Source organism: Trichechus manatus, unplaced genomic scaffold, assembly GCF_000243295.1.
Source record: "Trichechus manatus latirostris isolate Lorelei unplaced genomic scaffold, TriManLat1.0 scaffold00033, whole genome shotgun sequence".
In the NCBI taxonomy this organism is placed as follows: Eukaryota; Metazoa; Chordata; class Mammalia; order Sirenia; family Trichechidae; genus Trichechus; species Trichechus manatus.
Window position 1 is genome coordinate 3,670,279 of NW_004443969.1, and position 16,255 is coordinate 3,686,533.

General features: G+C 36.9%; 1 protein-coding gene across 8 annotated transcripts in view; it reads right to left on the minus strand.

Annotated features, from left to right (window-relative positions):
- The window catches only part of DPP10 (dipeptidyl peptidase like 10), a 1,865,365-nt gene that overhangs the window by 711,672 nt on the left and 1,137,438 nt on the right, over nt 1-16,255 (minus strand). For 7 of the 8 annotated variants that reach the window (XM_004375073.2, XM_023730177.1, XM_023730175.1 and 4 more), the window contains one exon: nt 8,723-8,818. The exons of the other annotated variant lie outside the window; for it this stretch is intronic. In XM_004375073.2, coding sequence (XP_004375130.1) covers nt 8,723-8,818 — 96 coding nt within the window. The remainder of the gene's footprint in view (nt 1-8,722; nt 8,819-16,255) is intronic. 8 annotated transcript variants of the gene reach the window in all.

The window sequence follows — 16,255 nt, forward strand, 5'->3', positions numbered from 1 at the left end:
TAGACTCAACATTGTGAAAATGTCAATTCTACCCAAAGTGATCTACAGATACAATGCATTCCTGATCCAAATTCCACCAGCATTTTTTAATGAGATGGAAAAACAAATCACCAACTTCATATGGAAAGGGAAGAGGCCCCGAATAAGTAAAGCATTACTCAAGAAGAAGAACAAGGGGAAAGCTTCACACTACATGATTTTAGAACCTATTATACCACCACAGTAGTCAAAACACCCTCGTGCTGGTACAACAACAGACACATCGACCAATGGAACAGAATTGAGAATCCAGACATAAATTCATCTACCTATGAGCAGCTGATATTTGACAAAGCCCCAAAGTCCATTGAAACTGGGGAGAAGACAGTCTCTGTAATAAATGATGCTGGCATAACTGGATACCCATCTGCAAAAAACTGAAACAAGACTCATACTTCACACCATGTACAGAAACTAACTCAAAATGGATCAAAGACTTAAATATAAAATCGAAAACGATAAAGACAATGGAATAAAAAATAGGGACGATGCTGGGAGCCCTAATACATGGCATAAACACAATATGAACCATAAGTAACAATGCATAAGCACCAGAAGACAGACTAGATAACTGAGAGCTCCTAAAAATCAAACACTCATCAAAAGACTTCACCAAAAGAGTAAAAAGACAACCTACAGGCCGGGAAATAATTTTTGGCTACGACAAATCTGATCAGCGTCTAATCTCTAAAATCTACAAGATACTGAAAAATTGCAACAACAGAAAGACAAATAACCCAGTTAAAAAATGGGCAAAGGATATGAATAGGGACTTCACCAAAGAAGTTATTCCGGCAGCTAACAGACACATGAAGAAATGCTCATGATCATTAGCCATTAGAGAAATGCAGATGAAAACTACAATGAGATACCATCTCACCCAAACTAGGCTAGCATTAAGCCAAAAAACACAAAATAATAAATGCTGGAGAGGTTGTGGAGAGACTGGAATACTTATACACTGTTGGTGGCAATGTAAAATGGTACAACCACTTAGGAAATCAATTTGGCATTTCCTTAAAAAGATAGAAATAGAAGTACCGTACAATCCAGCTATCCCGCTCCTTGTAATATATCCTAGAGAAATAAGAGCCGTCACACAAATAGACATACGCACACCAATGTTCACTGCAGCACTGTTCACAATAGCAAAAAGATGGAAACAATATAGTTGCCCATCAACGGACAAATGGATAAACAAATTATGGTATATCCACACAATGGGATACCACTCAACGATAAAAAACAACGATGAAGATGTGAAACATCTTATAACATAGAAGAAGCTGGAGGTCATTATGCTGAGTGAATTTAGTCAGTCACAGAAGGACAAATATTGTATACGACCACTATTATAAGAACTCAAGAAAAGGCTTAAACACAGACAAAAACATTCTTTGATGGTTATGAGGATGGTGAGGGAGGGTGAGGGCTATTTACTAACTAGATAGTAGAAAAGAATTATGTTAGGTGAAGGGAAGGACAGCACACACTACAGGGGAAGTCAGCACAACTGGACTAAACCAAAGCTAAGAAGTTTCCTGAATACAGTCGAACACTTTGAGGGACAGAGTAGCAAGGGTAGGGGTCAATTGGCATAACGAAGCTCATTAAGAAAATGTTCTGCATCCTACTATGGTGAGTGGAATCTGGGGTCTTAAAAGCTTGCAAGCGGCCATCTAAGATGCATCAATTGATCCCAATTACCTGGAGTAAAGGAGAATGAAGAACACCAAAGACACAAGGAAAGCATTACCCCAAGAGACAGAGTCCCGGATGGAGCACGAGAAAGATGGGGTGCAGAACTCAAATTCTAGTAAGAAGACCAGACTTAATGGTCTGACTGAGACTGTAGGAACCCCGGAAAGCATGGCCCCGGGATTCTCTATCAGCCCAGAACTAAAACAATTTCCAAGGCCAACTCTTCAGATAGGGATTGGACTGGACTGTGGGACATGGAGTGGTACTCGTGAGGAGTGTGCCTCTTGGCTCCAGTAAATACAGGAGTTTAGATGGGCAGCTTCTGTCTGGAGATAGGATGGAAGGCAGAGAGGGTTAGGAGCTGTTTGAATGGACATGAGGAATCAGGGGTGGCGGGGAAGAGTGTGCTGTCTCAGAATGTGGACAATAATTGGAATCACATGACAATGTATGTATAAATTTTTGTATGGGAAAAAATTAAAAAAATAAAAAAGAATCTTTGTCATTTGAAAACAGGCAAGGCTTCAAACTCTTTGGTTTTTATATATCTTAGCTCATTTATTTTTCACGATCCCAAGTTTAGAAACCAAGACTCAGAAGGTTTATCTAACCTGCTGAAAGGACCTGGCTTGTCTAGTTTAAATGACTTTCTTATTTCAATATATCATACTGTCACACGTCATTTAAAGTATTTAATATTTGTGTTAGAATATGAGCTCAACTGGCTGTAACTCAAGTCTAATAAAATCAAGATAAAACCCAGAGCCTCACCCAGTATCTTCATCCCTGCCAGCTATTTTGCAATTTTCACACGCTGGTATTTGAAGGGACAGGTCTGAGTGGATCAAAGAAAAATATCTATGTCTCCTACGAGAAAAAGAACTGAAATTAAGCCCTCTACTGATTGTGGATCAAGTGGGCCCACTTTTATATATCAAGGAAAATACAATAGTTTATTACATTATACAATGTACTGAGCACTAGTCCCTGAGTGGCATAAACTGTTAAGTTCTTAGCTGTTAACCAAAATGTTGGCAGTTCCAGTCCACTGAAAGGGCCTCAGAAGACAGACGTGGCAATCTACTTCTGAAAAATCAGTTATTGAAAACTCTATATAAAGCACAATTCTACTCTGACACACATGGGATCGCATCTGAGTGGATTAATCTCACTGCATAAGTGTTGCCAAACTCCTGGGGTGTGCAAACCACAAACTAACCATACAAAGTAGAATCTCATTACAAGATGTGATAATTTAAGGTCAGTCTGTCAACTGCAACTTAGAAGTGTGTAAAATCCAAAAATCTATTTTCTGATCAAAAGATAATTTATCTATACTCAGCAGGATAAATTCTGGAACTAGCTACTGATAAAGAGTTGAAGAGAAATTTCAAAAACACAGCATCACTTGATTCATTTTTTATAAAAGCTTAAAATGAATATCCTGAGATTGCTAAAACTGCTTTAAAATCTCTTCTTTCATTGCCATCATCCTGACCTTGGAGACTTATTTCTTCTCTTCTATGAGTATGACTAAAACAAAAAATAGGAACAGTGTTGATATACATTATGTCCTGTGAGTAGTACTGCCATCGATTCAAACTACAGAAGTTAACAAAAAGGAATATACTAAAAACTTTAAACACTGATAATGTCAGTTTCTGTTTGAGGTACAAGAATAGGCATTTAATGTGGATATTCACCATTCCACTCAACTTTTTTTTTAATCTGATTTTGCGAAGACGAAAATCTATGAGTGTAATAGCAATTTCTCTCTATTAATTGCCTATACATTACACTTTCAATCAAAGTAACTTTTGAAATTCCTGTAATTTTAGGTCTGCTAAATATAATAAGAAAATAATTGAGAATCTCTATCATTCTATTTTTCTATCAAATTATTATACTGTATTTTATAAAAGTATTGGTTCATGCCAAATTGAAAATAAAAACAAATGAATTTAATCTTTAAAACAGTGACCTTTGACAATAGTTTAAGAAGCACTGTCATAAAGGAGATTGGGCATTTTATAGTCATAGACAAGGTCGAAATTTGTATATTAGACAATAAAAAAGAGACTCCAGGAGTTACTTGCAACTGGCAGAAAAAAGGTTATTCGCCTTGCACCGGGCAGCAAAGAGGAATAGATTCTGGACTTCCAGATTGGGGAAGAGACTCTAGGTAGAGAAAATTGTGTAGGCAAAGGAACCGAAACAGAAAGCTTTGAGATTTGTGAGGAATATCAAGTAGTTCCATTTGTCTGAAACATACATAGGGAAGAGGGCTGAGGCTAGCTTATGAGAGGCATGGAATACAAAGGAGGAGTCTGGAGTTGACTACATTGGCAAAAGGGTGTCTCTGATGGTTGTTGAGGGTCATATTAGCAGTTTTTAGCCAGGCTTGAGAATGCTTTACTTGACAGGAGACAGCTGGAGGATTTGTTAGACCAATGAGACCAAAGAAGCAAGAACAATTTTCTTCCTTATTACATATAAAAATCACATAAGCATATACAGCTATTGAAGAAATTTTAGAAGAAAAGAAATAGGTAAAAAGAAAAAAGAAGCAGGTTAAGATCCAGCCATTTGGAAAAACTTTCTCTTACACGATATAGGCAATGTGATATCATGCACTATAAACACTGTTGTGAAGCCATCTTTGCTTCACTTATTATATCATAAGCATGCCGATAAATATTCACACACATCTTTCTGTAACTGCATATATCATAGTTATATGGATATATCTGGTGAGATAAAAACATGATTGTAATATTCAAGACAATGGAATTAGTAGCAATGAGATTGTCAAACAGGTGGCTGATACATGTACTAGATGTTGAGAATGGCATGTCAGAGAGAAACAATGAAAGAGGGAGAGGGTAAGCTTTATATTTAACAACATGATTAAAACAGATTCCGTCTCTTATCAGTTGTGTATTTGAGTATGTTTCTTGGTAAGGCTCAGTTTTTTCTGGGTTTAATGATTTTAACTTCATATGCTACTATGTACAGGGCCCCGGTAGTGCAGTGGTTAAGAGCTACAGCTGCTAACCAAAAGGATGGCAGTTGGAATCCACCAGCTGCAACCTGGAAACCCTCTGGGGCAGTTCTACTCTGTCCTATATGGTCACTATGAGTCAGAATCTACTTGACGGCAACAGGTATATGCTACTATATGCTATCCTATGAAATACGTATATAAAGCATCTAGCATAGAGTTCAATGTAGAAAGCACTCAATTAATGTTAGCTCTTGCTTTGATAATCAACTTATCATCCAATGTACGTGGGGAAATGAATAATTGTAAAGAAAATGGACTTCCAGGTGTCAAGGTGACATAAAAGTGGAGATTTCAAGGATAAGAGCAGATTTGTGGTAAAGTCCTTGTTAAGCTAACCATGATCATGGGCACCCATCCAATGCTGCAATGACATTCTCAGATACATTGTCTGAGAACCAGCATAATAAATAGCATTACTTCACTGGCAACTTGCACAAGTCTGAACTGTCTAGACGCTGTCCTTTCCCTTAACCAACAAGGCAGGAAGTGTTTCCCTGGTGACCTTCGAGGATTAAATGAAACTTCTAAATGAGCTTAGTTTAGACTTCGTCAAGTCACTAAGTTACTAAGAAAACCAGGTGAGACATCTCTTGAGAATAAAGAAAAAGCTCACATTTTACATTTAGATGTGATTTGTAATAATGAGGCCAAGTTTACATATTCTATTCATATAGTTTCCACTGTATTTCCTGGCTATCTGAAGAATATGCAAATAGGACAAATAGCAATTGTCAGAAAGGAGATCTGGGCTCGATGAGAGGAAAGAATGAACAGAAACTCATTCCTCTACTTGAAAAGCAACCCAATGTACTCAGCACACTGACACTGGAGCCTTTATCTTCAGTGGTATTTATATAGGACTGCATGCTTCTGAGAGTTCAGATTCTGTCTTTTCTTGTTTAAAAGTTTGTTTTTATAAATATTATATATAAATATTATACATCTTAGATATTAGTTTGTTGTTGTTGTTGTTATGAGCCATCAAGTCGGTTCTGACTCAGAGCAACACTGTGTACAACAGAACGAAACCCTGCCCAGTACTGCACCATCCTTACAATCATTGCTATGCTTCAGCCCATTGTTGCAGCCACTGTGTCAATCCATCTCATTGAGGGGCTTCCTCTTTTTCGCTGACCCTCTACTTTACCAAGCATGTCTTTCTTCTGGGACTGATGCCTCCCGATAACACGTCCAAAGTGTTTGAGACAAGGTTTCACCATCCTCGCTTCTAAGGAGCATTCTGACTATACTTCTTCCAAGACAGATTTGTTCATTATTTTGGCAATCAACGGTATATTCAGTATTTTTTGCCAACACCATAATTCAAAGGCGTCAATTCTTCTTCAATCTTCCTTATTCATTGTCCAGCTTTTGCACGCACATGAGGCGATTGAAAATACCAAGGCTTGGGTCAGGCACACCTTAGTCCTTAGAATAGTCCTTAGTCCTTTGCTTTTCAACACTTTAAAGAGGTCTTTTGCAGTAGATTTGCCCAATACAATGTCTCTTTTGATTTCTTGACTGCTGCTTCCATGGGTGTTGACTGTGGATCCAAGTAAAATGAAATCCTTGACAACTTCAATCTTTTCTCCATTTATCATGATGTTGCTTATTGGTCCAGTTGTGAGGATCTTTGTTTTCTTTATGTTGAGGTGTAATCCATACTGAAGGCTGTAGTCTTTGATCTTCATCAGTATGTGCTTCAAGTCCTCTTCACTTTCAGCAAGAAAGGTTATTTCACCTGCATAAAGCAGGTTATGTTAATGAGTCTTTCTCCAATCCTGATGCCCCATTCTTCTTCATACAGTCCTGCTTCTCCAATTATTTGCTCAGCAAACAGACTGAATAAGTATGGTGAAAGGATACAACCCTAACGCATATCTTTCCTGACTTTAAACCATGCAGTATCCCTTTGTTCTGTTTGATATCTGTTAGATATTACTTAGGATATAATATTAACTTTGCAGTTCCAGTATGTAGTCTCAAGATCAATTTTACCAGTGATTGGTAAAGAAATTGTTTAAGAAAATGATTGAACTGATTGACTCCAAATATATCATTTGGTATCCTGTGAAGTGTAAAAGTAGAATCGTGTCCTAGATTTGAAATGTGGCTTAATTTAGCCTGTAGTTCACTACTGAAATATCAGTCCAGTCCTTTGGAACCTCAATATCAAAGGGTTGGTAATACATGAGAGTACATGGCTCTTTAAATAGTCCAAGCTAACCTGAGATAGGAGATATGGGTCATGACTTTTTCTTGCTTTTCAAAGTCAAAGACTATACAAATTTCTATAACCTAGCCAAATTCATGGTAAATAAATCAGAAGATAATTTAACATTTCAAATCTACTGACTCACAACACTACCAATTAAGACAAAATCCTGATAACTTCCCATTTTTGTAATCTCCCTCTATAGAAAATACTTGCTACTAAGTAATAACATGGGGCCCTGGTGGCACAGTGGTTAAGCGTTTGGCTGCTAACCAAAAGATCGTCAGTTTGAATCCACCAGCTTCTCCTTGGAAACCCTATGAGGCAGTTCTACACTACCCTATAGGGTCCCTATGAGTCAGGATCAACTTGACAGCAATGGATTTTTTTTTTTAAGTAATAACATGAGTTATAAAATTACTATAGCACATTAGAAAATTGATTTGTGAGAGAACTGCGTATAGGATTATATTTGTAAAGATATGCCTCTTTTACTAGGCTTTCATAACCATAAAGCTCATTTAATAACACTATCACTAGGATAGGCACTCATCTTCTGACCAATTTCAAGTAGAACTAGAGTTTATGAAATAGTGACATTGGGTTTCAATTAAACACATCCATTTGTTTATTCAAAAATTATGTCTTGTGTGCCTGCTGAGACAACTGTATCACTGCTAGGTAAAGAAGAGTGATTTGGCCCCTGCCCTCATGAGTTAAATTACTTAAATTATTCTTTTTATGCCTTCCATAAATTAAGTTCAATTTGCAGGCATAAGCACACTTAATTAAAATATTAGAGAAGAATGGACTGTACATGAGATGATCTTTATTAGCTAAAAAGGCAAAGCTCCTTTTACCTATCACAGAAATAATCTACTCTATCCTTTAAAAATAAGCAAAAATACTAAATCAAAATAAAGTGAATGGCAAAGATTAACAACTGCCCAAACATGATGATTAGCATGGTCAGGCAAATTGGAATGTTTAAGGAATGAAAAGCTGACTTCCTTTCTTACCAGCACATTCCTTATGACTACATCATCCAATAACTCCCCCAACTACCTTCCATAAAGGCAAACCAAAGTCCGTGGAGTCACTCAGTGATTTGTTTGTTTGTTTCCCATTCTAATATAAATACCTTCTTAAACTTTTTGGAAATAAAATCAGAAATTGACTTAAGGGAATTTCTGAGGTGTTTCTTTGCGAGGCCAGGAAAAGACTATATGCAATATATTTCCATGTCATTTTAACTTTGCAAAGTCTCTCTAGTTTGTGGAACTTAAGCTGAAAAAGGAAAGCCACAAACAAGAAAAGAAAGCTAAGCAGACTGCCAAACTTGAAGCATTTACATACTGACAAACAGATAGATAGACAGATTTCTAAAATACATATACTACTTACAAATTTTCAGGGAAATGCTAGAGATTTAACACATCCTTAACGTCACATAACTAATGATCATGAGGAAACAGCACATAGAGAGAAGTTAGTCTAATGTTTGCTGGATAAATATTATTGATAAACTATCTTAGGAACTGGTTTTCTCTCAGATGAACCATGGTATTTATGATTAAATAATATATGTTATCTTTGAAGCACAACCCCCATTAAAATATTAACCACAAACACCATTATTTATTTTTATTTGAATTACACAGATCCCAAAATAAATATAATATATTAAAAAGTCATGCACATACCATTGATCCACCGAGCTTCTGGATCATGAAGCACAAAGTCTTTCCTGAAGAGATCTTCTAAAGACAGTCTAGTTTCGGATGAATTTGTGAGTTCATCTACAATTAAAAAAAAAAAAGAAAATCCCTAGGTTAAACAGATGAAGAATTTTGCCCTAGGGTGAAATTTGGACTTGGAGTTGATTAAGAGATTTGGGATAATATGATGGAGTGAAAGTGTTTTACATGTGGCAAGGACATGAATTTTCATGGACCAAAGGATGGAATGTCATGGATCAAATTTTGTCTCCCCAAAGTATATGTCAACTTGGCTAGGCCATGATTCCCAGTATTGTATGGTTGTCCTCTATTTCGTGATCTGATGTAACTGTCCTATGTGTTGTAAATCCTAATCTCTGCCTGTGGTTAATGAGGTAAGATAAGGTTATGTTAAATAGGATTAGGGTGGAATGCAACAACCTTACTCAGATCATAGCCCTGATCCAACATAAGGGGAGTTTTCCTGGGGTGTGGCCTGTATCACCTTTTATCTTACAAGAGGTAAAAGGGGAGAGAAGTGAGCGGAGAGAAGGGACCCCACTACCTCCAAGAAAGAAGACACAGGAGCAGAGCTCATCCTTTGGACCCAGGGTCTCTGTGCTGAGAACCTCCTAGAACCAGGAAACCAAAACAGAAATCCTTCCCCTGGAGTTGGTGCCCTCAATTTGGACTTCTAGCCTCCTAAAGTGTGAAAGAATAAACTTCTGTTCATTAAAGCCATCTACTTGTGGTATTTCTGTTATAGCAACACTAAATAACTAAGATAGAATTGTAAATATTAAAATTTGGAATATTTTTCTTTAAGGAAATACATTAACGAGATGACAACATGAAGTGACTACTTTAAAATGGCTTTTGGTATTTGAGGTTTGCCTGTTTTGTGGTCTTCTTCAGTAACCTCCATTATTTTAATACTAAAATTGTCTTGATCTAGCATGAATCATCTAGTTGTTTAATCCCGTTTTTGTAGTGATATATAATGTGAAAGCAGTTAAGAATTCCTCTTGTGCACTACACCAAACAGGGCACATGTGTCACTACTTAAACATAACTCAGCCCCTTCTTTCCAAAATCACTTTGACTTTTTTCTTTAATGAAACTTTGCAGTTTAATTCTAAAAACCAAATGTGGGAGAGTTGGGGAACTTGAATGTATATGATAAACAAAACTTCTGGAATCAGAAGGAAGTTACCAAATAAAGAAAACAATAAATACCAAATTTCACCAAACCATTACCACCTAAAAAATACTAAGTGGATTTAAGAGTTAAATGTAAAAAATTCAAATGATAAAATCCTAGAATATTAATGAAAAGCACATGTTTCATATTAGTCCCTGGCAACAGATAACCTGTCTGTATACCATAGGTATAATCCCCTTTTTAGATTCCAAAATCTAAGAAATGGAAGGACAGCATGATTTGAGTACCAAAAGTAAGCATAACAGCAAACACCCTTTTAAATATAAGAGGCTACAGACAGTAATATTTCATCTTATTTGTGAAGTAATAGCATTGTTTATTTGCTGTGCAAAGTCATCTTTGTGGCCTTTCAGTTGTGACCTTCACTTTGTTGAAAATAAAATGTCAAGGATGTATACTAACCTCATTAGATTTTGTTTTTAAAAGTTTCAGCACTTACTGTGGCAAGTGCTTTGCTTTTTCCACTTTTTCCAGCTGAAACGCAGGGGCAAAGAATCAATATAACTTCAAATGCAATTCCATTTCACATGAATCAACCAGATATTTAACCCTCAAAATAACTGCTAAGAAACAGTTGAAAAAAAAATGACTAGTGAAAATCATGAGACTGATTTGATCCTGGTTTTAGCATAAGACACTGTGATTATATACAGATTTGAAAAACAAAATGCTAAATTAGGCAGTGATATACATTTGATCATTTGACCAACAACGCAGTGTGACACACCAAAATTTGAACTTAGTTAATCCATTCAACAATACTGAGCCCCTCAATTTTCAAGGTATTAAGCGCAGTATTGTAAGGTACAGGAGACATATCTCTACCCCCTAGGGGATTATACTTTAATACAAAAAAAAAAATATGATAGGTGTCAAAATAAGGATGCAGTGTATACAGGTTCAGAGAAAGGAGAGAAAATGTCTTGTGAAAAGAATCAGAGAAAGCTTCTCTTAAAAATAAAATGGCAAGGACCTTACAGGTTTCAAGGTTTCAAAAGGCAGAGAAAGGGTAACAACACAGACAAGACGAGTGGCAGCGTGTTAGATGTAAGGTTGAGTGCTCATTATTCGACAAAATAAAACAGTCCTTTCCTCTGACTCCCAAGTTCATTTTCCTTCGTAGAAAGTTTGAGAGTTTAATCAGATGAGCTAATACTACTAGGGTTTCAGAAATTGATTTATCCCATGAAATATCTCAGTAAGAGCAGATTTTGGTATGAAAATTTCAAAATTTAAAATTTTCTGAGATTGTATCACTGCATCTAATCCAATCCCTTCAATTCCTAGAGAATTATATTTAATCATCTCTATTCGATTATATTTAACCATCTGTCTGCCAGTTTGCTACACTGCCGCAGCCTGCATGTTGCTATGATGCTAGAAGTTATGCCACTGGTATTTCAAATACCAGCAGGGTCACCCAGACTAAAACAGATTAGGAAGAAAGTCCTGGAGATCTACTTCCAAACATTAGCCAATGAAAACCCTATGGATCACGACAGAACATTGTCTAATACAGTGCTGGAAGATGAGACCCCTAGGTTGGAAGACAGTCAAAATAAACAGTGGCCACAACAATGGACTCAAGCATACCATATATTGTGATGAGATGGCACAGAAGCAAAGTTTTGTTCTGTTGTACACAGAGTTGCCATGACTTGAAGCAGACTTGATGGCAACTAACAACAATAATATTTGATATATATTTATTTCTTTGATCCAAGGAAATTTATATTGGTAACGGTGGGAGATAGGGGTCTAATTTTATTTACTTTCAGTGGGAAAGCATATTATGCTAACATAATCTATTAAATAAATAATTCTTATATACTTGTAAAAAGAGCTTGGGGGCAGTGTCTGATCCCCTCTTACTTCACAAGGCGAAAGGAGAATCAAGATCAACAGCCCAGGGCTGATTCCCATGAGGCACGGGTCAAACATGCCTCCTCTCTCTGACATCTTTACTGATTCTGATACCAACCGTCCCTCCCACAGCATTCTCTACTGGGTTCGATAATTCATTGCAGTAGCCACACAGAATTTACAGACCATAGTCACGATTATGGGGTTTATTAGGGAAGTAACAGTTACAATTCAGGCTCAGGAACACTCAGGATACAGTTCTTCCATCACGACAGCCTCTCCCCAGCCATGCTCGCAGGTATGCCTCTCCCAGGCCCTCAGTCTCTGCCAAAAGGCTCTCAGTTTTCTCCCTCCATCGGCCAGGAAGCCCACCACGCCATCCCCTGCTGCCAGGTCTCTGCTGGTGGGTCTCTCCTGCTGGTTTCTCCTTCCTTGGTGGTGGTAGGCTCCTCCTCTCTGCTCTGGAACTGGCTGTCTTTTCAGGCAAACTGACCAAAGCCTTGGTAGGCCACAATTACCCTACCACCCAGTCACCTGGGTGGGAGTTACAAGACCATGGCTAGAAAGGCCACACACAAAAGTAATTAATCCACCGCACTACTGAACTGAAACAGTTAACTGTATTATATACGTTGTTGTTAGTTACCACTGAGTTGATTCCAACTCATGGTGACCCTACATGTTCAGAGTAGAACTGCCCCATAGGGTTTTCAAGGCTGTAACCTTTCAGAAGTAGATTACCTGGCCTTCCAAGGCACCTCAGGGTGGTTTCAAACTGCCAAACTTCCGGTTAGTAGTGGAGCATTTAACTATTTGTGCCACCCAGGGACTCCTGTATTATATATGGATGGCCCGTATATACACGTATCTGTTTCTCTTCTGCAAATATTTTGTCTGTTCTAAGGTGAATTACACATATTTTCTTTACTGTAGCTTTTTGGAAAGTTAATATCCAAAAATTACCTTGTGAGGCAAGTGCACTACATCAATTGATCTTATTTTCAAACTGTTTTTAAAATCATATTTTGGTATTTCTCAAACATACCTTCTTTCATGTGAGCTTTAAAATTATATTACAACTCATCAAACTGGGATTCTTACTAAAATAGCATTATATATACACAATAATTGGAAAAATAAACACTTTCTGTAATATTAAGGCTTTCCATTCAGAGTTACTTATCCCACTTACCTTTTATCTACATAATATTTCATCTCCTATTTATCATACAGAGCCCATAACTTTCAAAATAGTTTAAGTATTTATCATTTTTATATTATACTATAGATTACTGTTGTTAGTTGCCGTAAAGTTTATTCCAACACATGGCAACCACATGTGAGCAAAGTAGAACTGCTCCAAAGGGTTTTCAAAGCTGTGACCTTTCAGAAGCAGATCATCAGGCCTGTCTTCCCAGGCTCCTCTGAGTGAGTCTGAATTGCTAACCCTCTGGCCAACAGTAGAACATTTAACTATTTGTGCCACCCAGGGACCTGTACTATAGATTGTAATTACTTACAATTTGTTATTACTGTGAACAGAACAGTTCCTATTGTATTCTAAATGATTATTATACCTATTAGAATAATGATTATATTATGCACCATATCAAATTTTCTTAAAAATTCCTATTCAAATTGAGTCTATTATTTTTCTATATATTCAATTAGATCATGTCCAAAAAAACTTTTTCTTCCCCCAAATTTGAAATTTATTATACTACATTTTTTGAGATAACTGTAAGTTCACATGCAGTTGTAAGAAATAATAGAGAAACCCCATATACCCTTCATCCAGTTTCCCCCAACGTAACATTTCGCATAACTATAATAAAATATCACAACACAAAACTGACATTGATATATTCCATTGGGAGTCCTAGTGGCACAGTGGTTAAGAGTTTGGCTGCTAACCAAAATGTCGGCAGATCGAATTCAGCAGTCACTTCTTGGAAACCCTATGGGTCAGAACTGACTCAACGGCAGCAAGTTTATACACCATCAACATTATTCAGATTTTTCCAATCTTACATGTACTTATTTATGTGTGTCTATTTAGTTCCATGCAATTTTATCCTATGTGACCACTACCACAGTGAAGATACAGAAGTTCCATTACAAGTTGTGTAGCTCCATTATAAGAATCCCTTATGCTACCCTCTTATTGCCATAGCCTCCTCTCTCCTATCCTACTTCCATAACCCTTGGCAACTATTAACATGCTCTACACGTCTATAATTTTCTCTTCTCAAAAATACTATATAAGTGGGATCATTAACTTTTTCCACTAAGGATAATTTCCTTGAGATCCATCCAAGTTGTTGCATGCATTAGTAGTCTTCCTTTTCATTGCTCAGTAGTATTCCAGGTACGAACGTACTACAGTTTAACCATTAACCCACTGAAGGATATCTGGTATGTTTTTAGTTTTTGGTTATCACAAATATGCTGCTATGGACATTTATTTACAGTTTTTTGGGTGAACGTGAGTTTTCTTTTATCTGGGATAGATATCCAAGAGTGCAATTGTTGGGCTGTGCCCTGGTGGCGCAGTGGTTAAGAGGCGGCTACTGGCCAAAATGTTGATAGTTCAAATCCACCAGCCACTCCTTGGAAAATCTATGGGGGTAGATCTACTCTGTCCTATAGGGTCACTATAAGTCAGAATTGACTCGATGGCAACAGGTTTTTTTTTTTTAAGGGTAATAAGTACATGTTTAATTTTGTAAGAAAAATGCCATTTTTTTAAATATTCCATTCCAACTAGCAATGGATAAGCGATTCAGTTTATTTGTATCCTTGACAGCATTTGGTGTTATTATTATTTTTTCACTTTAACTATTCTGTTCTGTGGGTAATGATATCTGATGTGGTTTTAATTTGTATTTCCCTAATGGATAATGCCACCACCATCTGTCAGGTTGCTGCACTGTAGTGGCTTGAGTATTGTTGTGATGCTGGAAGCTATGCAACCACTACTTCCAATACCAGCAGGGTCACCCATGGTGGACAGGTTTCAGCAGAGCTTTCAGACTAAGACAGACTAAGAAGAAAGGCCTGGTGACCTACCTCTGAAAATTAACCAACAAAAACTTTAAGGTTCAAAACAAAATGATGTCTGACTCACTTGCTTTGGACATGGGATCACCTGCTGCACGAGACATCATGTTTGGTGAAGTGGGATGCCAGCGAGGGTGAGGGAGACCCTTGAAGAGATGTATTGGCACAGTAGCCACAAGGATGGACTCGAACATGCCAATGATTGTGAGGATAGTGCAACACCAGCCAATGTTTGTTTCTATTGTACATAAGGTCACCATGACTCCGAGTTGACTCAATGACTGCTATTTATCTGTCTGTCTGTCTTTCTAATAGCTAATGATGGTGAACATCTTTTCATGTGCTTATTTGGCATCTATATATCCTTTTCAGATAAATATCTGTTTATATCTTTGGTCTATTTCTAATTGGACTGTTTTTTATTTTTGTTTATTGATTTTATTAATGAGTTTTGAGAGTTCTTTATATGGTCTAGATACAAGTTCTTTGACAGATACATGAATTGCAATTTTTTTCTATCCTCTTAACAGGGTCTTTTGCAGAGCAAAAGCTTTGGTGTTGATGAGATCCAGTTTGTCAATTTTTCCTTTTATGAATTGTGCTTTTTTTTTTTCTTTCAAGTCTAAGGATGCTTCACCTAGCCCTAGGTCCCAGAAATTTTCTCCATTTTTATTTTTCCTTAAAAGGTTATAGTTTTACATGTTACACTTAAATCTGTGATCTATTTTGAGTTTTTTTTTGTGTACTCTGTGAGGTTTAGTAAAAAGTTCAATTTTTACTGCCTATGGATGCCAACTGCTACAGCACCATTTTTGTAAAAGAAATTATTTCATTTTGGTGAATTATTTCATTAGCTTGAACTTCAAAAAGAAGTAACGATGATAGTGGTACTCCTGTCTTTTTCTTGTATTACGGCACCATTTTTTTTTTTAATTTTTGTTTATTGTACTTTAGGTGAAGGTTTACAGAACAAATATTTTCTCATTAAACAGTCAGTACACATATTGTTTTCTGACACTGGTTAACAACCCCACGACGTGTCAACAAGCTCTGTTCTTGGCCTTGGAAGACCATTTTTTTTTTTTTTTTTGGTGAAAATATACATAGCCAAAGATACACCATCTCAAAAATTTCTATATGTACAATTCAGTTACGTCGATTACGTTCTTCCAGATGTGCTGCTATTCTCACTTTAGATGAAGGTTTACAGAATAGTTTCTCATTAAACAGTTAGTACACATGTTACCCTATGACAATGGTTAACAACCCCACTACATATCAACACTGTCCTTACTCAACCTTGGGTTCCCTATCACCAGCTTTCCTGTCCCCTCCTGCCTTCTAGTCCTTGTCCCTGGACTGCTGTGCCTCAT